Genomic DNA, 22490 nt, shown 5'->3' on the forward strand with positions numbered 1-22490 from the left:
GATATCCAACTAGGAATTGACTTGTACTGTGTTGAAGGCAGAGGAGGAATGAGGAGAGGACAACGGTATAAGGAAGAACCATAAAAACAGGAATGGGAGTTAGAAGTCTATTTTCTCCTCCCTCTCTTTACTCTCCGCCCTTGCCCCCACATGTAGGTCATCCCCGTCCCCCTGCCTATTGGGTTCCCGTGTCAGTCTCTGCCTCTATGTCAAAGTGGGAGTGACTAGAGAGAGGACCCAGACTGTCCCTCCTAACCTTCCTTCCCTCGCACCCCACCGGTCTCTCCCCCCAAACTCTCCCCCCTTGACGGGCAGAGACCCACAGCTTTGGTGTCTTATTTCTATCAAAACAGAAAAAGACATCGCAGAGGTGGCTTTCCGTTTTCAAAAAGAGGCTAGGAAACTGTCGCCTCTTCTCCCTGCCCCACTCCCGCCCCTCCTCCTTCTTCTGCTTTTTTTTTCCATCACAAAGTTTTTCCACTGAGGTTGGGGTGGGTAAAGAGAGGTGAAATGTGGAGGGGGAAGAGGAGATGAGATACTGCTATGTACAAAGCAAGTGAGCACTGCAACCCAGCTTCGTTTGTGAAGTCCCTCGCTTTCCACCGAGGAGACAATGTGGGTTATGAAAAATGCCCTATAAAAGGCTGAAAGGCCGAACCTCTGCGTTCTGCGATGCAGAAAGGGGTAGTGGAGAAAGAGAGCAAGCCCACCAGGCCCAGAGCAGTGCGCATAAAGAGCTGGCCTCGTCCAGGCCACTGTGAATCCGTCTCCTTGTGATTCCCAGGGTTGCTAATCTGCCAATATTAGGATTAATGCTCCTTCATGGAGAGGGTGTGAAACCTCTTAAATCCGTGAACTCATCCCATTTCCATTAATGTGTCTTTGCGGTGGCACCGAGTACCAGCTGCGAGGTTGAACAAACACCAGTTGAGTGCTCCCTGGTAAACCCTCCTGGGTAAAGCCCTCTCCCTCCCTTACCCTCTCTCTCCCTCCCTCCCTCCCTCTGCCTTTCCAAAGCATTCTGCAGCCTGTGGGAATGGTCCTAAATAATTCCACAACAAATTGCATTTTAGAGATCTGGAATCACTGGTAGGAACCGATTCCCACGATGGATGTGAGGCCTGGCCAACAGGTGTTCGGATTTGGCTGAGGGAGATAGGGAAACCCAGGGAGGGAGAGCTGGGCTGCCAGAAAAGAGACTGCTCAGGCGCCTCTTTGCTTGACATGCCGTGGAAGCGGCAAACAATCGGAATGATATCTTTATTGCTAGGTTCATGTCCTGGGCTATAACATATCAATCCCTGTCGTGGTTCTCTAGGATGCACCTGGTATTTCAAACTTCTTTTTTTGTGTTTCTAGGTCCTGGACTGCAGCTGCCTAAAACAAGCAAAGAGAGAGGCCCTTACAATGTCTCCAAGACGTGTTGGCATGGTTTGCTTGTCTTTAATGTACCATTAACCATTGTCTTTACACAATATGGGAACTGTAAAGCATGACATGTGTTATAATAAAACACATTTTCAATGATACACTTGGACTTGAAGCTGGGATGCAAGCAAACAAACAGGCCCAAATCTTGTTTTGTCTCCCTTGCTAAGCCTACTGGCAATTAAACTTAAGACCACTGTTTCCCCCTCCCCCCTGATCAGCCAATTAAATTTTATGTCTCCTAATTTTTCACATAGAAGAAAAAAAGTCTCAGTGCTGGCCCCTAAAGACATTGATTTTCTTGCTATCACCTGGCGTTCAGACCTTAGTTCCATTTATCAAGAAGGGGAACGTCAGGCGTTACATAAAGTGACTCTGTTACCATAAGGCTCTCACCATCCTGGCCTATTGTTTTCCCTTGTTAATAACTCATTACCAGGATTTAACAAATCAACCATTACATATGTTTTGTGTCTCCATATTTTGATCCGTACGATTAAGCAGATGTTACGATTGAAAATTGAAAAGTCCAAGGCTACTCTAGCCTGAAAGAAAGAGGGCAGCCTCAAACAACGAGCTAACAATGAGATTCAGAAGATCTTCAGAAAAACATTTACCACCAATAAACAGACTCCAACCTGCTCCATTTCAACCATTGTGTGCTTTGGGGGAATAATTAAGTTTAATAGAAATAGGTCTGGAGGGTTTTCAATGCCAAGACCACAGGTGCGGGGTGGCATGATGAATGATTTGCCTGATTTTTGCCAAGCTCAAGGGCTCTTCTCTTGGACTTTCAAGCCGATAGAAAATATTGTCATTTCTTTGAATTCACAGCATTACTTTCAGGGCGAACAAAAGCGGGTGCAGGGGGGCGGCGGGGGAAGGGCTCCGGCGGTAATGAAACGCCTCAGTGGCCGAGGTGCAGCCCGGGAGGCGGCGGTGGCGGCTGCGGCGGCGGCGCGCGCCTCTGCGTTTGTGCGCAAGGGCCTCTCCTGTGGCACACACAAAAGGCCTCCCTCGCCCTACCTTCTGGCGCCTCTCGGGCCTCGGGGCCCCTCCCGAGCCCAGCCCTGGGAGCCCGGGGGGGCTCCGAGCCTCCCCTTCCGGGAGGTCTGGGCTGCCTGGAGGCCCGCCGCAGCCCCAGTAAACTTCGCCAAACTTTCCTCTAAGTCGGCTAGCTGGGGAGGGACCCGGGCCTGAGGCGCGCATGCGCCCCGCCCGCTGCTCCTCGGCCGTAGGGCGTGGGGGAACCCTAGGAGGAGTTGGGGGTGGCGGCCCCCGGGTCCGGGCCAGTCCCTGGTCCTGCCTCAGTACGGGGCCAGATGCCACCGGGGTTCCCTGGAGCCTGGGAAAAGCGGACCGCAGACAGAACTGCCCACAGCTCCACTGTCTTTGCGCATGGAGGTCTCCAAGAGGGGCCCCGGGAAGCAGCCTCCGGGCTGGGGAGTGAGGGGCCCAGTGGAGGTCCAGGGTTGGGCACTTGGGCCTGCCAGCAGGAGGCGCTGGGGCACGCCCCCCCAACTCCCCTGGGAGCCCTGGGGAGGCCTCCTCCCCAAGACTGAGCTGAACCCCCATGGCCCGCTACTCTCTTCAGCCAGTTTAGAGCTGTTTGCTGCCCCGGGCTCTGGACGCCCAAGTTATCTTTGGTGGAGCGGGGAGCCTCGAGCCTCCCTCTGATCTCCGCACCTTTCTTGCCCTCTAGGGTTGTCTGACCTTGCCCAGCGAGAGGCCTCAGGCTCTCTGGCCCTGCTAGCAGCTGGGTGCCCCAACTCCCCAGGCGCATGCACCTGTTCCAGGCCACTTGTTGCTCTGAAACCACTTGGAAAGCCCGGGAGGTTTTGCCAGACTTGAGGCCGGCTCCCCTTCCACACCCCCCCAGTCTGGATCTGCGTATTTTGAGCCTGGATTGGGGGCTTTCCGCAGCCCCCCCCCCAAATTCATTTAGAAGACCTAGCCTCTACAGATCCCTGCCTTTTTTTCTGGGAACCCACATGGGGCCCATGAGTCCAGTCATTTCCTCCATTCACAAGCTTAATCATTAAACTCCTCTAAGTTTGGGGTGAAGGATCGCAGAAGGATCAGGGGCAGAAACACATAAGGGGTTCTTTACCTCTTTTGAGGTGAGCAGAAGGAAAATTCTATACCTGCTCTACCCGCCCTCCCTCTCACCCTCGAGTCCATATATAAAAGGTGCTGGAGGAAGCTGGTCTCTTCCCGGCTGGCCTTGTTCTGTACAACAGAGTGGTGTTTGAGCAGTTTCACTTTTAAGGTGCACGTTTCTGAAAGACACCCCCCCCCATTTTTGGAAACTTTCCCCCCGATTCTTCTACGGTATCGAATTTAGCATCTTATTTGGGCTGCACCCCAAATCTCTAGTGAAACTAGAAATTGGTTTCTGAGCCATCTGTCATTTAAAATTTCCTAGTAATTAGAGCTTCCCAAAAGTGAAATGGGCTGCTCGGAGAGGTAGTGAGTTCCCTGTCACGAGAGGTCTTCAAGTAATGACCAGAGAATTTTTGGGGAAAGTTACACCGGGGTTCCTTCTCAGGCAATGGTTGGCCTCAATGGCCTGAGGCCCCACCGCCTCTCAAATTTTATAGTTTTAGATGTCTAATTGTGACACCCGGATGATTTTTTTCCCCCTCGAAGACATTCAAATTGGGGCAGGATGATGAAAGTATAGCAACTGGGTGCTAGTGGATGTGTGTTTGGGTGTTTTAAATATATGTATATATTCAATGAAAAGATGAAGACGTGCTCGCGGGGCCTTGATCGTTGGCATATTAAATGCAAATAAAGCTAAAAACAGAAAAAAAAATGAGCCACTTATAAATGAAGGACATTTGGCTACAGCCCCAAGCCTAGTGCCTGCGTGCATAATTAAATATTAGGGTTCAGCAAATAGCACTTGAGCCAGCAGCAAATGTGGGACGCCTCGACGCAATTACTTGCAAGTTTCTCATACTTAAAAAAAAAAAACAAAACACAACATACTTGAAGTCTCTTTGATAGCAGTTCAATAGATACCCACGAGACGCTTGTCAAGCCGCCCCCTTCCCGACGTTTCTCTTGCCTCCAGCGCTTTCATCCTGGGCTTGAATTGTGTTGTCAAAGTTTAGAAGGCGGGAGGGGGGGGCGGTGTGTGGAATAAGAAGAGTGGGGGGAGCTTGAAAAGTCTTGGAAATCGGTATATTTTGCAGGTGTAGAATGTGGCTAATAACCATGCACAGTGCGCGCTCCCCAATGGCGAGAGTATGACAGGGACAGCTGGCTTAGTTTTCAGTGTGAAAACACCCCCTCGGTGGACCAAACACAACGACACTGACCTTTCTGCAGGGGAACCAGAGATGTGCCTTTGACTGAATTAGCCATAAAGACGTCTTGCTATGACTTTTGTTCCTCACGAAAGCAAAGAAATATTGCGTTTAATATGAGAAGTACTGTTCACAGCTTTTCCGTGCCCCTAAAGAAATATTACGGCACTGATTTACTGGCCCCTCTTCTACCAGGCAGGCTCACACTCTCAGAGGTTCAGGCAGCACGAGGAGGTGGAAGAGGAATGCTCCACGCCATTTGCCTGTTGCCTGTTTTCAAAGTTCTCGCTCTTTGCAGCAGCATATTTATCAATCTTTTCATCTGACAATACTTTGAAATACATCATTGTCATCCGGGGTCGGTTGATAGATTATCTGCAGGCACATAGCCCTTTTCCAAGGTCAAGTTGAAGAGTCTTGTTTGCTGTTAACTGGAGTTGTTAAAAAAAAAAAAAAAAAGCCAAACAATGCCTGCCTGTTAACTCTTCTCTTGTTCTTCTAGGGAAACTAGAAAGGAAATTTCCCTATTGACCAGTTCTCTGGACATTTCATCCCCAGAGCTGCAGTTTTGCAAACAAGTTTGACACTTTGACAAACACAAGTGAAAAGAACTAGAGGATGGGAAGAGATTTAATCTTAACGTTTGCAGACGGCAAGGAAAGATGGAGGACTAAATCATCTTTCCTGTCCTCCAAAGTCTGTTAGAATTCATCCGCATCGTGCGTCCGGCTTATAGACACCAATGTCGGCATGGTTTCGGCTTTTTAGAAAAATCTCAAAACTTAATCCCTTAACTTCAGAGCAATAATATTGGAAGGGGGCTGAGGCCACTCTGGTAGCTTCCCCAGAGCCTAACCTATTGCTTTCAGGGATTGTTTAAAACCAGCATTAAAGCTTTGCATTTTATGGACTTTTTTTTTTTCAAGGAAAATCTGGCTTCACAGTTTCCTCTATATCTGTGATGATTGATATTTTTTATTCAGCCAACTTTTATTTACCTCGCAAAAATGCTCAGGACCAATGTGATAAATTACAGATATGCAAATTTCTTTGAATGGTGTTGTAAGTGTGTCTCGCTAGAGCTGAATAACTCCTTGCGAGTCGGTCTGTGCGCACTCAGGACCCCAGGGAGCTGATCAAAGCACCCATTCTCTTTCATCCCCGGTATTCTCCTCCAAACTATTTCGATACAATATGTTTCCATGATGCACTTAATGTGCTAGGGACGTAGAACTCATTACAACCTAGCTAGTTCTGCCGACCTCTTTGTTCAGCGGCATGAAGTCAAAGAAAAAAAAAGTAAAGACTCTGCCAGTTGCCAGCTTTCTGAAATGCTAAAGCATGCGTCATTTTTCACCAGGTCTCGTCTTGATATCCTCAAAAGACAAACTATGAAACCGGCCTCAGCCCTTTCTGGCATTAATTACACTGCTGTCCAGCCGATCTGTTTTTCCTATTATATGCATTTCTCAGCAGGGATTTTTTTTTTTTTTTTTTGCAAGACTAATGCAGCTGCGGGTTAAACTATGAAAGCATTTTTATCACTATGGAAAAAAAGTAAGTGGAAACGATTGCAAAACGTTCAGGAAAACTTTTGAAAGACTTCTTGTTGGTAGAGGAATTAGTCTGGGGATGTTTGGGTAACTTCTCTAGATCTGACATTGTCAAAGGGCCCCTAGGAGTTTCCACAACGTCTAGGCTTTTCCTTGAGGACATATTCCATGTTGCTTGAAATTCTCTTTTGGTTTCTAAATAAATTTCGAAGATGAAACCTTTGAGGCTTCTGTTGACATTCTGGAATGAAGAAACCACACGTTGAACCCCCAACTGCTAGCCTGCTTCCTAGGAATTTAGGGCAGGCATAATGCAGTGAGAATATAAACTCTGTTTCTCTCGTTCCGTTTCTTGTAGGGTTGATTGGTTGGTGGAAATGGCTGGCAGCCAGTTCTGGGAAAGATTCCAGACCTGACTCCGATTAACCCTCTCTGGTGAAACTCTGCTGGAAACCAACTCACCAGCAATTGCCATTAATCTACTTACTAATTAAGCCGATTCATTTCTAAAGGAGAAAAATTCCTTTCTTTGGCCAAACTGATGGGAGGAAATTTGAAAGAAGCGCCAAACTGTGTAACTGTAATTCAGCCAAAGACTGCTAAAACAAGGTGTTGATATATAGCAGGAGATTTAAAACAAGTTTCTAGGGCAACAATCCTTTGGAGACGGTGGTATATAGTGCATAGTAGATGAAGCTCGAATAATGCTGGGCTGCGCTGTGCCACCCCATGTACTCGGGTTGAGAATAGCGAGGCTCTTTTCCAGTTAAGTCTTTTGCTTCCTTTTACGCACAGAGGAGTCTGTCCCCAGAGTTTTCTGTTTGCGCCAGAGGATTTCAGCTATAGGTGACTGCTATCAGAAATATATTTCCTGAGGCTTAATGAGGATCTAGTTACATATCAGCAGAAAGGACTTCTTAAAAGGCTATTGCTGACGCTATAGTCCTGGAACTTTTGGTTAGGAGGAAAGTGGGAACTGAACATTACGCATGAAGGGATGTAAAGGAAGAAAGAGTGGTCCTTCATTCTTCAAATGGGATATATAATTCACACTTTAATCCTGGTTTTCAAGAAAAGCAAAAGAGGGTGTCTCTAACTTCCCAGCACAGAACTAATTTCTTGGAAGGGACATTTAAAATTAGAGTATTCCTTTCCTAGATAAAGAGCTTTGCGCCAGCGCTAGTGTGTTGAGGAAGAGTTCACTGACAACCTGGAACCTTTTTGGCTTCCCTTAAGGAAGACTTGCTCAGTAAAGGCAGCTGTCCAGCAGTGTGGTTTGTGTAGGGAGGTGGCATCATTGGTCAGACTTTATTCCTGCTTCTAGGGTCTGCTTGAAGGTGGGAACCAATACTGACCTGTCTTCTGGGTTACAGAGGACACCAGACAATCCTAGTTTGGTAAACCTCTTTATTGAAGATCGCTCCTTTGCACATAACCCAGGTCCTAGAGTGGGTAGGGGGATAATGGCCCAGAGCTGAGGGTTGTGGCAGCCCCTGGAGGATCTGTCTGGCCCAGGGCTTAACCTGAACACACATGAAAATTACTTGATAAAAGGATACATTGAGCACTGATGCATCAACCTGAAGAGCTTCCCCTTCAATTATAGGAGCTCATTCAGGGCAAAATCTGGGATGGGAAGGGGAAAAGGTTAAATAGTTAATTTACAAACTGATAAACTGGGTATCTGGAACTAAGGTAAAGTCAAGGTCTTCTCACTGCATTTGTCTTCTCCTGGTACTCCACTTTCTGCTCCTTAGTTATTATTGGGGCATTGCTTATTATGTGAATTCAGTACCAATTTCTTCTTCCTCTTCTTCTGAAATCACCACTGTCATAGAAGAGAAGATGAAAGAGACATGAAACTTGGTATACTCAGCACTCACTAAGAGGGGCCCCATCCAAACAAGCTGAGTCCAGCTCAACTCTAAGCACTACTGCTTTCTAGTAGAGGTCATGGATTTCATATGGGGTGATCACAGCCCAGGCCTTCAACCCATCTTGGTCTGTCCTGATCTGTTTGATGGGAAAAAACATTGAATTTGGAATCAGGGGATTTGGGTTGGAATTTCCAACCTCTGTTACCTGCTACTTGTATGGCTTTGGGCAAGTCATGTAAGGTTATTGGATCTCAGTTGCCTCATCTGTCAAATGAGAGGCTCCAACTAAATGTTCTTTAAGATACCTTCAGCTCTAGCTCCTATGATCCTATGCCTGGTAAAAACAACTCTCAGAAACAAAATGTGTCTTCCCTTGGGGAATTGGCCTTTTCCCTATTTGACAGTGCAATTTTTTCTAAAACCAGACTTTAGGTCTCCTTAGCTGATTTCCCCTGGATCCCTGCTGTCCTACAGCCTTTGAAATAGATTTTATAGGTGGTTGTGATCAAATCAGTAGGGTCAGTGAGTGACTTTCAACAGTGTCTCCTTCCCAGGGCTTGGAGTAGCTGTTGGGGGGTTGGGGTTGGGGAGCAGTGTCATGGAGGAAAAGTGCCTTTTACAAGATCCAGGGTCAATTTTTGTCCCTGAAATTGAGAGGGTTAAAATTTTGCATTTCTAACTCTTCTCCTTTGAAACACAATTGAAGAACATATAAAAACAAGTTCTAGCAAGCACTGATCCAGCAAGTTACAACAGCCTCCCTATTTGGATTGAGTTATGAAGGAACTAGACTGACCCCATACTGGGTCCTGCTGTCTCCTGTTCTGTCCTGGCAGGGAGGGAATTTTACCTGTTTCATGGATTGTGAGGGGAGCGTTGGGGGTCTGAGCTGGGAAGGCCCAAACATGGGAATCTGATGTTACAGCTTTGAACACGAACAATGGAGCTACTAACTAATCCCAGTGAAATCCAGGAGCGTGGAGAAGGCGACAAAGAATCGCAGCCTTTGGGCACCGGTAGGTGTCAATGTGGTCACTACAGCCAGGGCAATGGGAGAGAGAAACACACAGAGCCTGGCTGTCATTCCTAAGCTTAACATGAACAAAGATAAAAAAGTGACAAGCTCAGTTTTCACTGGTTGAATGTTCAAAGTAGAGTGCTATTGGATGCATCTGAGCCAATCCTAAGAGAAAAGGGGTCTTTTCTCCCTTCCCTTCTTCAAATTAAATATCAATACCAGTCCAAGCCACCATGGCATTTTCCAAAATCTTTTTCTTTGGTTAAAAAAAAAAGAGACCCCCCCCCTTCCTTAAAGCAATTCCCACCCAGTGTCCACTGACTGCCACTCTAGCCACCTGTACACACTTCCTAAAGTGAGAGATCCAGCTTCCCAGTTGTTTAAAAGTGATATTAAGGATTTTTTGGATAGGGTGGAGGTTGAAGAATCCTAAGAGAACATTGTATTCTCAAGTTTCTTTTAACCTCCGTGAACATTTTAACTACCTTGATATAAAATCCATATGTTCTTTTGAACATTTTATGAATATGAGTAACATTTCTTTCAACAAAAATACCTAAGTCAGAATTTAATCTCATGGTAATACTTAGCCTGAAGCATATAGTAAGTGTTTCTATAACTTGGAGTTCACAAAACCATCCACAAAAAAATTTCCAGGACCTCTACTGTATGTTTGGATTTGAGAGAAAGCACTGCTGGGATGAAGGTGTATGGACACATGGCAGAATGCAATTTATAACTGCAAACACATGAACATGAGAAGTCTAGAAGAAATTAATTAACAAATTCAGCTTGTTTTATAATCTAAGAAAAGAATATTCTGCTATAGCAACTTATTGATAAGACTGGTTGTGGGAATCATTAAATGGAAGCAATCACTAGGTATGTTCATTTCAGTAATGAACCCAGAAACCCCATCCTTCCCAAATCTGAGGAAAAAAATAAAATAACTTGTTCAACAGAAGAATATTAAGTCATCATGTAACAAGATTCTGATCTTCTTTAGTTGAAATAACTCTCTTAAATAATTCAAAAATTAGGATGTAACTATCCTTAGAAGACTAATGACATTTCACAGGTAATGCAATTTGGAAAGAAACACTTCCATGTTTTCTTTTCCAACAATGTGCATTTTTGTAAACTGCTATAAATTGCAATTCAAAAGCACTGATCTCACCATCCCCAACCATTTTTTATACTGATCAAATGAATGCAGATACTCCCACTTGGGAGGGGCGACATGACATTTCACTTGGCAGTTCTAAACAGGTCAGGGACCTTTCACAGACCCTAAGGCAGTGGGAGGGAGCTCTTTACGAAACCGTGTAACCAAATCAAACCAATGGTTACCCCTTTTCAATACCATTGGAACCGTCTGCACAATGCCATTCACATAGCAGCGCAGAAACTGAAAGGATGGTCAGCCAATGGGAATGTCTTGTCTTTTGTTTAAACTTACAGAGCTCCAAAACTAATACTTGGAGGAAAACAATGAAATTTGTTATGACCCCCTTCCCAAAACAACCATAAGCAATAAGCGTGCCTTCATATGGATGCATAGGGGCATCCACATAACTGTACATTTGTATGGATAGATATGCACATGTATGTATGTATATGTATGTATATTTATTGGAGATGTAGCTTTGTTCCAGGCCATAGGCACAAAGACACAACATGGCTGCCCTGGAGATGACCTATTGCTTTCAAGTTGCTTGAACACATCAGAATTTCCATTGTTAAGGTTGATTAATTGAAACTGATAAGTTACCATGAATAAAGATTGTTTTTCTGTTTAATGTGGTGGGCCTGATTTGGTAAATGCTTCATTCATGTAGCTTTGCAGTGCAGCATATGGGCCAGATTCATTCAGTATCACAAACATATACCATTTAGTATGCTTGTATGGTCACAACCAAAAGGCCTTTCTATTTTAATGACAAAGTTTGAATGAAAAATTCCATTTAAAGAGTCACTAGTAACGTTAAGGGTGATTTTGTAATTTATTCAAAGATTTTCTGTCTCTGAGTTGCCGAGAATAATCGAGAGGGTATGAAACTTAAATTCAGTTTAGGAAAAAAAAAAGTAAATGTAGCAAAATTACTCTTTAGAGTTCTGATCTTCTCAAAGACAAAAAAAGTATCTCTAAAATGTTTTCGGACACATATAAGGTCACATTTTACAGTCTGGTGCCACCTTGTGTCACACACTACTGATAAAGTTATCACTGATGTTTCAATGAGATGCTGTCGATGCTGTTTCACATTTCCATGGCTTATGTTGGAAAGAATTCAGAGATTATTTAGTAAATAAACAAGCAAACTTCTCCGTTTTGTTTTTTATGAGTGAAATCAGGAGAAAAAGTTCTAAAAAATCTCTTCACTCTGGGGTTGGCTTGTTAGCTACTGAAATTTACCATGATTTTATTCATTCCTGGGATTTTGGTTTTGTTTTTGTTTTTCCTCACTAGCTAAATGTCTTCTATCTCTTTTCCCCTCAAAGTGTGCTAATGACACATATGAAAGCCAATGTAAAAACTGCAATTTTTGTAGCCCCAGTAGGAATTCTACTTTTTGGTAATAGGATTATTACACTGTTTAGGGCCTTTGTCATTTGGCTCTACCTCCATGCAAATAGGAGTAGAAATTATGAATCTGAAAGACAAACCTCTTTCTCCTTTTGTGACACACAAATGATCTAAAGAAATAACAGAGTCAAATTGTCAAAGATTAACTCACCATTCTGAATACTTGATATTTTAGCTAACAAAATATCTCATCTTTCGTGTCTAAGAAACAGTTCAAGTTCATCTAACATTTCTCAATTAAATTAACTGGGTAATCTCAGTTCAAACTCTTGTGGAGAGTAATAAACCAAATTGGTCACAGTTGACCACAGTTAGCATGTGTTTAATAAAAGACTGGATATCCTTTGGAAAGCTCATCTGTTCACCATTACTCTGTGAACTTCTCTTGTCGTTCAAAGAAATACTCTGTGCCTAATTTTATCTGAAAAAGCAACTTTCTTTGGACTCTTCTAAAATTAATTTCCTTTTTTGGACCAGAAGAAAGATCGTTAGTGAGAAAGTTATTAAATAGCTTCTAATACATTTTCAGATACAAATCAGACTTTTTGTAAAATATAGGAAGTTGCTCAATTTTAGCAGATTGTACAAGTACATTGTACCTTTTCTGAATGAATGAAGGCGGTGACCCTCTACTTATGTAATGGACTATGAGATTCTAGGACATATACTTACTAATGGGACAGAAAAATGAATGCACTTTGGAAGATATCAGGATATACTTTTGAAAAGGATTTCTATTTGTTCTTATTTGTGTATAAACTTATATAGGTATAAAAATGAAGAAACCATTGTTTTTCAAGCTGTTCAGCTCAGTAAGGAAGGTTATGAAGGTAAGAAGCAATCAATGGTTATCAGTTTAAATTTTCAGTTTACCATTCACTGCCATTCTCTGTGCTACCTACCTTTTATGGATAACTTGGATTTCATATAATTTCATACTTTCAGAAACTGAAGATTTAGCAAAGTAGTAGCCATAGTTTTAATTTGTGTATTAAAAACATAGGCAATAAGATTCTTTTAAGAAATTTGTTTTTCTTTCTATTTTTATACATTGGTTTGAGACTTTCTTGCCTTTGTTCTAGACTGATAGTTGAACCAGTCTCTTGAGTTGCTGTGGATGTCACTGAAATGATTCTGTAGTAGTCCCCAGCTTACTTGCATTACTATGATATCATCAGTGCATAGGAGTATCTGCAGAACTTTACAGCAGGTAGAAGTCTTTCTTTTGATATTTCTATAATATTGGAGAACACTCCCTATTATCTACCTCATTTGATATAAAAATATGGCAGATCACTACATTTATTTCAATAGTTTCAGCTCTTATCTGAGAATTATAATCAAATCAATGTTACCATTGCCTCTGGAAAGGGAATGTCAATTCACAGTCCTCATTTGAGCCAGCTACATTAGAATTAGAGTGAATTAGAGTGCTGTCCCCAGAGTCTGTAAGACCTAAACTCAAATCCAGCCTCAGACACATACTAGATACGTGACCCTTGGCAAGTCATTTAACCTCTCTCTGCCATGGTCGAGAAAATTGAACACCTACCTCAAGGGGTTGTTGTGAGGGTCGTAGGAGATAATATTTGTAAAGCACTTAGCCCAATGCCTGGCACTTAATAGGCACTTAATAAATGTGTGTTCTCTTCTCCACTTTCCCCCTCATCATCTCAGAGATTTGCCAGACCTGAATATCCTTCCCTGGACAACATTGCCCTTTCTGTGTTCTTTCAATCCACCATGTGAAGGTAAGCTCTTCGAAGGCAGAGGCTGTCTCACTCTTGTTCTTGAATCCCCAGGATTTACTGTAGTGTTTGGTATATCAAAAATACTTAATAAATTCTTTTCTGTTCATTCATTCATTTTAACATATGCCCTGAGGACACTTTGTCTTAGAAGAGACTTCAAGGTAGCATAGGGGATAAATAGAAAAAGCTGTTGATTAATGAGTCCATGGGATTATTACGTTAATGAATTATACCTCATCTTTCATGTATATATATTATGGTCGATCACTGTTCTCTCCCACAAAACATCTCTTAGTGACATTGTCAGAAATAAAATACTAAGCTGGACAAAATTTTTGTCTTGTAAAATATGACACTTCTTAAAGTGATTGTATCCTTATGGCAGGCACTAAAAAATGCTTTGGATGATAATCATGGGAGCAACAATGGTCAGCCTGTTGGAAAGTATATAAAGATGAGGCAAGGTAAGGATCTCCACAGATGTTGCCCATTGATACTCAATCCTGAATCTCTGATCTGGAAAATACTCTATCACTTTATTGTCTTCATCCTTCTCCTTGACTTCACAGGATCAGAGACTCTGAGCTGGAGGAGACCTCAGGGATAATCCAGTCCAGCTCCCAGAGAAGGGAAGTGACCACCCCAAGGTCACATAGGAGGCAGGATTCAAACTCAGGTCTTCCTTGATTCTGAGGCGAGCACTTCAGTCAATATGCTACAGTGCCTCTCTTTGTCTCATGGCCTGTAAGTGAATGCATTCCCCACGGTTCTGTTCTCAGTCCACTTCTCTAAGCTATCTTGTCACTTCCCAGACCTTCAACTATCCTCTGTATATTTCATTTCATTCCAACAAACATTAATTTAGTCCCTATCACATATAGGGCACTGTGCTGGACTGGGGATACAAAAAGGAGCTTACCAACAAGGAGCTTACCATCCAGTAGAGGGAATATGACATGTACACAGATGACTATATCACAACTTAGAACATGATAGGTGGGGAGGAGTGGTCAGACATGGTGATAGGAGAGTTTCTAGGAGGGAGAGATGATCACTTTGAGCTGAGGATGGGAAATCCTCATGGACAAAGTGGTACCTGACTGGGTCTTAAAAGACAGAAAAGATTTCGACACGTGAAGTATTTCATTCTAGGCAAGGAGGACAATATACATGAATGCCCAGAGATGGTGGACTATAAGGAATAGCAGGAAATAGCGAGTTACTTAGTTTTGTGAAGAAGAGAAAGTGTCTGTGGACAATGGCTTGAAGTATATCCGTACTCTGAAGAGAGAAGGATGAAAATGAATCATGGAGGAGCTGACAGAGAAATAGAAGAACAAAGAGCAGCATCACGTGGAAGCCAAGGGTTAAGAAAGTATGAAAGGGAGCCTGCCATCTTTCTCCTAAAGCTGATTTTTCCCTAACTTTCCTCTTCCTGACAGTGGCACCACTAGTCACTTAGGCTGGTATTCAAGGCTTTCCACAACTTTGTGGTTCTCTACCTTTCCAGCTTTCTTTTACAATGTTGTTTGTCCTTCATTCTCAAAGAGGACCATGACATCAGGAAGCTGATGCCATGACTTGCAAGTGAATTGGATATAAGTGAGGGAGGGCTGTGCAAAGCCACCAGCCTCACTCTCTCCTCTAGAGCCACCTGGGTCCAGTGGCAAGATACAGATGAGAACTAACTAGTTGACAGGGTCAAATACTGCAGACAGATCTAGGAGAATAAAGAAAGGGAAAAAAAAAACAGAAAAAAGTTCATTGGATCTGACAATGATGAGGTCAGTCATGATCTTCGGGACAGCAATTTCAGTGGCCAGAGGCAAACTGCAGAGGTTACAGAGAGAGTGGGTGCTAAGGAAATACAAGCAATGAGCTAAGACTCTTCCTTCAAGAAGTTTGGCACATTGGGTGACCTCAATATCAGTAATATTGAAAGTGGGATCACTTGTTGAAAGTGGTAGTAATGGCAGTCAAGGTATTAAGGAGAATGTAATCAGACAGTAGAATCTATACTTTTTGAGCAGAGATTATCTTAGTCAGCTTTGCATTGCCTTATAATTCCTGACAGCGCTCAGGAAATATTTGTTGTTTAGTTTTAGGACTTTTTAAAAAATCACACATCCACTTTCTACATCAACAAATTAATACATGCTTATACACTGATTGTTTTCTTTTTAAAAAACTCAACACCCTATAAAAATGGCTACATCTGTATTTTCTTCAGTTTTGAATTGATTGCAGCTGAATCTTGCTAATGCTCATTTTATGGATCTTAAAACATCGTCTCATTCCACATTTGGTGGTCTACCCAGTCCAAATGAATTCTAATGTGCTATGACACAGGTCCAATTCCTATTTCCTTTCTCTTTTGTATATGTCCCCAAGGTGACGCTGCTGACTCAGTAGCATTAGAGCTCTTTGAATTGTGCAAGGCCTTGAGTGGATACTTTCATTCACAATATCTTGCCACAAGTCTCCCTTGTTACCAATTACATTCATTTGTGATATCCCTTTCTTATAAACGCCTAGAATTTTGGGGTATGATCTGGGGTTACTGAACACAGAGAAGCTGGAAAATCCGCTGGTGACAAACTCATGACTTTGATTTTGAATTATGGCCTAATCAATTCAACTACTTGACTAAATCCCAAAACAGTTTTGACTCATCACTTCGTGAACTCTAAACATTAAGGGTTTTTTTTTTGTTAATAACTAAAGAACATGAGAAATTGGCCAAATACACCCTTGATCTCTATACTAATTTGCCGAATCTAATGGCTTTTTTTCAATTCTCATACTTCTTGACATCTCTGAAGCCTTGAACATTGTCCTTCTCCTTAATACTCTCTTCTCTAGGTTTTAGAGACACTGCTTTTTCTGGTTCCCCTTCCATCTATCTGAACACTCAATCTCAATCTCCTTTGCTGTGTTCTTATCCAGGTTTCACCCGCTAACCTTAAGTGTCCCTTAAGGCTCTGTCCTTGACCCTCTTTCTTTCTGCCTCCATGCATTTTGCTTGGTGATCTCATTAGCTCCCATGAATTCAATTATCATCTCCATGCAGATGATTCTATGATCCAGCCCTAACCTCTCTCCAGACCTCTAGTTGTGCATTTCCAGCTGCCTATTGGACATCTTGAACTGGATACCCCTTAGACATCTTAAACTTGCCATGTCCAAAACTCATCATCTTTCCCCTAAAACTTTCCTCTCTTCCTAATTTCCTTATTACCATCAAGGATACCATCATCCTCCCAATCACCGAGGCTCCCAACCTCAGTGTCATCCTCAACTCATCACTCTCCCTCACCCACTATATCCAATCTGTTACCAAGTCCTGTCAGTTCTGTCTGTGTAACATCTCTCATTTTTTTTGCCTAGCATTTCTATGGTGCTTTAATGTTTTTAAAGTGCTTTACAAATATTGGCTCATTTTATTTTCATAATAACCGTTGGATGTAGGTACTATAATCACCCCCATTTTACAGATAAGGAAACTGAGGTTGACATCGAAGGAGTGATTTGTTCAGGGTCACACAACTAGTAAGTGTTTGGGGCAGAATTTGAACTCGGGTGTATCCTGAATCCAGGCCTGTCACTCTGTACTCTTCTCCTTCTGGCTGCCTAACTTGCCAAGTTACTTGTTTCAGACCACAGTCCATCCACTTTTCATCCTGTGACATGCCTGCCTATGTCTTCCCATGAATTGTCCATAGAGGGGTACCCAGTGCTCTGGAGGCTTCTCTTTGGGTATTTAGTATTTTGGGGCCACTGGTGAAGCTCTCGGGAGGTCCATTTGTTCTCTTTCTCTCTATATACATGATCAGCAGGCACCTCCTTTTCTGGTTCTCAATGATGCACTCTTCTTTGTAGAAGGTGGTAGAACACAGCAGAATATTGTGACACGGTGTGCTGAATCTTTCTACTTCTCTTTGGGTCACCTGCAATGCTGATTCTTCTGATGGAGAGGCATTTGTGGCCAGATAACATCACTCACACAATATCATTGTTATAGAAGATGGGTCTTTGTGACAGCAAGCAGTATGAGATCATTAAAAGTACTGTGGGTACTTAGGAGAAAATTCCCCTCATGTACACCTGAATAGAGGTAGCGAAGGGGTACAGTGGATAGAGGTTTGGGTCTGGAGTCAGAAAACCCTGAGTTCAAATATGACCCCAGATACTAACTGTGTGACCCTGGACAGGTCACTTAACCTCTGCTTCAATTTCTTCACCTGTAAAATGGAGATAATAATAGCATATACCTCTCAGGGTTGTTGTGAGGATCAAATGAGATTTTTTTTTTAGGCAATTGGGGTTAAGTGACTTGCCAAGGGTCACACAGCTAGTAAGTGACAAGTGTTTGGTCTGAGGCTAGATTTGAAGTCAGGTCCTGTGCTCTATCGACTGCGCCACCTAGCTGCCCCTCAAATGAGATATTTCTAGAAGTGCTTAGTACAGTTCCGGGAATATAGTAGGTGCTTAATAAATGCTTATTTCTTTCCTTATAAATAATGGTTTCTAAGTCCTTGTAAGTTAATGATAGAATGGAAAATAGGAATGACATGAAAAAACATGGAAGAAAATACTAAGAAAAGGTGAATATGAGTTAATTTCAGACTCATTAAAACAATAGTAGGATATAATATAGACATACAGTTAAATCCTAGCATTTTTTATGTATATATAGTCATGCATACATACATACATATATTTATATACAATTCTCATATGGATTGGTCACTTCATATATGTCTCTAGGGAAGCAATGAAGGAAACAGAATCATCGTGAACTCTTCTAGATGACAAAGCCTTGGATTTAGCAAGTGATGTGCTATGGTGTCTGTTCTACAAATACTATAAAGAAACATCTTCTACATGCTTCAAAAGTTGAAAAACTTAGCCATATTATTCTTGGCTAGATCTGGAGGGCAGTGGATTTATGTGAAGAGATCACCTTGACAATTAGACCAACTTTCTCTTGATCACTTCTTGTCATTAAATATTCATGTACTAGATGTGTGCTTTTCCATTCTTAAATAGTGGTTTTTGCATGAAAGATTTATCAGTGGTATTAGCTCAAGTCTTTCTCTGCAATCTCTTCTTATACTTAATAACAAGTTCGATATACTCCTGGGAAGGAACTCAATTTCAATTCCAGAGGGAGATTTTCAGATTGTATTAACTGTCTTTAGAAGTTGTTTATTTTTTTTAATTCCTCTTGCAATTTTTCTTGCTGGATTAAAAGAACAATGTAATCTGGCTACTTTACGTGTGCCACTCTTGTACATCAGATACTTGTGTTTGAGCTTTCTCTCGCTGACAAGCCCCGAAAAGAGGCACTGTTACTTTGAGGTTTTATCTATGAGATTCGTGTCTTTTGTGCTCATTAAGAACATTTCCAAAGATTACAAAGTCAATACCCCCCAATTACTGGGCTGTGAGAAAGGTCTTCTTGAGTACATAAAATCGGTCATAGTGCACATTATACAATGGGAGGCTTAGATGCCAAATTTTATCACTGTGAAATAGCAAACAAAATTAATAAAGTTACAACAGTCTTCTTTAGACTGTGACTTCTTTGCAATTCTGCCCCAAAATGCTTTGAAAATTTACAGACAGTGCTTCCTTTCATCTAGTCATCTCACAGAATTAATAAGGCTATATCTCTCTTTCAATTTTTATCTGTATTTAACATCTATAATAATTCTCTTTGAATTTTAGGTTTAAAATGTACAATATGTGAAAAATAATTTTTGCTCTGTTAAAAAAGCAGGTTATCACTCAACAAAAATTATTAAACTGCATTACTGTTTTATTTCACTATTTTAGTTTATCTACTCTGTGTTTTGATAATATTGCGTCCTCTTTTTCCCAATGCCTATTTCACTTACTGGTAGTAAATTAGCTACTAAAGAAGGAAAAATAATTATTTTGAGACACCAGAGTGATGCTTAGGGCATTATTGTTGTATAATATTAAAAGTTAAATAGCACCTCTCTATTTGACATGTTTATTCTGCCCTTTCCAATTCAGAGAGAAGGACTACCAGATTTCCATTTGGAGTTAGGTTTGGAGACACATTTCCATTTGGAAACACATTCAATTAGAGTTAGGTCAAAGGAACATATGTTAAAAAAAAAAAGGATGGTTTATCTTAGCATATCGGAAGATAGGGCAAGGTAAAAAAATGGAACATATATACATATGCATATTATATATATGTGTGTGTGTGTATGTGTGGGTTGGACCTCTCACAACATTAATTTATTGCAATATTTTCTAAAAGTTTGAGGCAATGAATCTCTACCTTTTTTATTCTTCATGCTCATGAATATAATTTGCTAGCACAGCATTAAAGCAGTCAAACATACCCATATAAGGAACTTTTTTTTTAAGAGAACATATTTTCAAGAGGAAATAGAAGACTGTGGATCATAGATCACAAGCCTATCATGGAGGCATAACATAAAGTGATCGATAACTCATCGGCTGGAGTCCTCTTCTCTGACAAAAGCAGAGTACCTGATAAATTTGTGACTTTCTATAATGATAATTTCATCTTTTCAAACAGTGGAAGGATTAAATTAGAAGAACTTCTGTTCTAGAGTTGAGTCTCACTAATAAATAAGGAGGAACAGATTGAGTAACTAAAAAATGGTAGGAACCTTAAGAGGATCAATCCAGCTGAGAACGTGATAGCAATGCAGAAGAATAGTCATTCATAGTCTGACATGTATCTAGGTTTCATGGGAGCAAATTTTGAAGAGTTTATTTAGAAAGGAGAAGTATCCTATGGCTTAAAATTCTGTCTGGGAAGTCACTTTAGGAAGGATGTGAAGTTCTCAAGATTGGAAGTCTAAAGACATAAACAAGTAATGCCAATGAGGAGGGGAAGGGGGAATTGTCTAAAGAGACCAATATGAAGTTACAGTGAATAATATGCCATCATCCAACTTAAATTTTTGAAAGACATGCAGAAGATGGAAGTAAGGGCAGGTAATAAAAACAAAATTAATATAAAAGCATGGCCCGATGCTGAAAGTGCTACAGAAATTGACGTGGGCAAGTAAAGCTAAGGACAGCAAAAAAAGGGTTTTTTCAATTTACATTGGGGGAGGGAGGAAGAGGAGGATTTTAAAAAGTGATAGAACTGCTGTTCAGTGTTGATGGGATGATGATAATACACAAAGAGAAGAAGGCAGAGCTGCTCAATGTTTATTTTGCTTCAGTTTTCTCTATCAAGGATAATGTGCTCTTAGGAGGTGAAAGAAGAAAACAAAAATGACTAACAGGATGTTTATATTCCAAATAAGAAAGCAGATAATCAGACAGTACCTAGCTGCCCTGGTTGAGTTTCAATTACCAGGTCAGGTGAACTTCATCCTAAGGAAATGGAAGAACCAGCAGCTGTGATTACTGAAACACTACCAAAGATACGTGAAAGACTGTGGGAAAAGGGAGAGGCCCAGTGGGACTAGAGAATGGCAAATGTCATCCCAATTTTCAAAAAAGGGAAGGCAATCTGTATATTATGTACCAAGGAGCTTGAGCTTGATTCCTGAAAAAAATTTTAGGAGTTATTATTAAAGGGATTGTTGGTGAATATTTAAAAAGGGGAACAGTGATTGCAGAGATCAGGCATGGCTTCATCAAGAATAGGTCATGCCACTAACAAAATAAAGAAATTTAAAAAAGAAGAAAAAAGGTAAAGAAACAAACTACAAAAAAATAAGTCATGTCAGATTAGCCCCATTTCTATTTGACAAGATGATTAGATAAAGGGAATGACAGATATAATTTACTATGTTTAATTTTTTTTTCTTTACCTAGATTTTAGCAAAGCATTTGGCAAAGTCCTTCATGGTAAACTTGGAGAGATCTCCTCTCTGGGTTTTTGTGGCATTATTTTCTCCTCTTCTTCCTCCTACCCATCTGACCTCAAATTCTTTGCTGGATGATCATCCATGTTATGCCCCTTAAATGTGGCTATAGCCCAAGACCCTATACTGGGCCCTCCTTTTTCATAATTACCCTGTCCATATATTTGGCCCTAGTCTTTCCCTCTCAAGCTTCAAACCTTCATCACCAAATACCTATCGGACATTTTGAACTAGATATCCCATAGGCTATTAAACACATCCAAAATGGAAATGATCATCTCCTCTCCTCTCAAACCCATCCTTCTTCCAAACCATATTTCTCCCAAAAGCATCATTATTCTTTTAATCACCTAGGTTCTCAACCTCTACACCATCCTTAACTTCTTAGTCTCTCTCACTTAGTCAGTTAACAAATCCTATTATTTCTACCCCCACAACCTTTCTCATATCTGTCTTCTTTCTTATCACACAGCTACCATCAAGACCTTTATCACTTCTTTTCTGGACTATTGCAATTGTCTCCTAATGTTTTCCCTGGCTTAAGTGTCTCCCCACTCCAATCCATTATCCATATAGTCCCAAAAGATCAGATCTGGCCAGGAATATATTCAGCTCTAATCTCTTCCCTGAACTCAATCCCATATCACTAATTGCTTATTGGACAATTCTAATTGAATGTCTCAGAGATAATCTTAAATTCAACATGCCCAAAACTGGACTCATTATCTTTCCAGTTAAATCCTCCCCTCTTCCAAACATCCCTATTTCTGTTGAAGGCACCACCTTCCAGTCTCCTAGGTTTGTAATCTAGGCATTATTATGGACTCTACAATTTTCCTCACCCCCACATATCCAATCAGTTTCCAAATTTTGCTATTTCTACTTCCATAACTCTCTCAGATCTGATTCCTTTCCTCTACTCACATAGCTACCATTTTAGTTCAAACCTTCATTACTCCTTCCTTGCCTCAAGTCTCTCTTTACTACAGTCCATCTTTCACACTGCTTCCAAAATAATTTTTTAACTGTAGACCTGATCAAGTGACTCTCCTACTCAACAAAATCTAGTGACT

At 41.4% G+C, this 22490-nt stretch overlaps 1 protein-coding gene across 1 annotated transcript in view; it reads right to left on the minus strand.

Annotated features, from left to right (window-relative positions):
• Window positions 1-4543: 4543 nt before the first annotated feature.
• Window positions 4544-22490, minus strand: part of CUNH10orf67 (chromosome unknown C10orf67 homolog) — a 111457-nt gene continuing 93510 nt past the window's right edge. Inside the window, exons 18-20 of the mRNA XM_027847864.1 lie at window positions 9127-9258; window positions 8969-9061; window positions 4544-4758 (exon numbers count right to left, since the gene is read on the minus strand). Of these exons, the coding sequence (XP_027703665.1) occupies window positions 4544-4758; window positions 8969-9061; window positions 9127-9258 (440 nt within the window). The remainder of the gene's footprint in view (window positions 4759-8968; window positions 9062-9126; window positions 9259-22490) is intronic.

The sequence above is a fragment of the Vombatus ursinus genome, unplaced genomic scaffold, assembly GCF_900497805.2.
Source record: "Vombatus ursinus unplaced genomic scaffold, bare-nosed wombat genome assembly UNPS02005459.1, whole genome shotgun sequence".
NCBI classification, from domain to species: Eukaryota; Metazoa; Chordata; class Mammalia; order Diprotodontia; family Vombatidae; genus Vombatus; species Vombatus ursinus.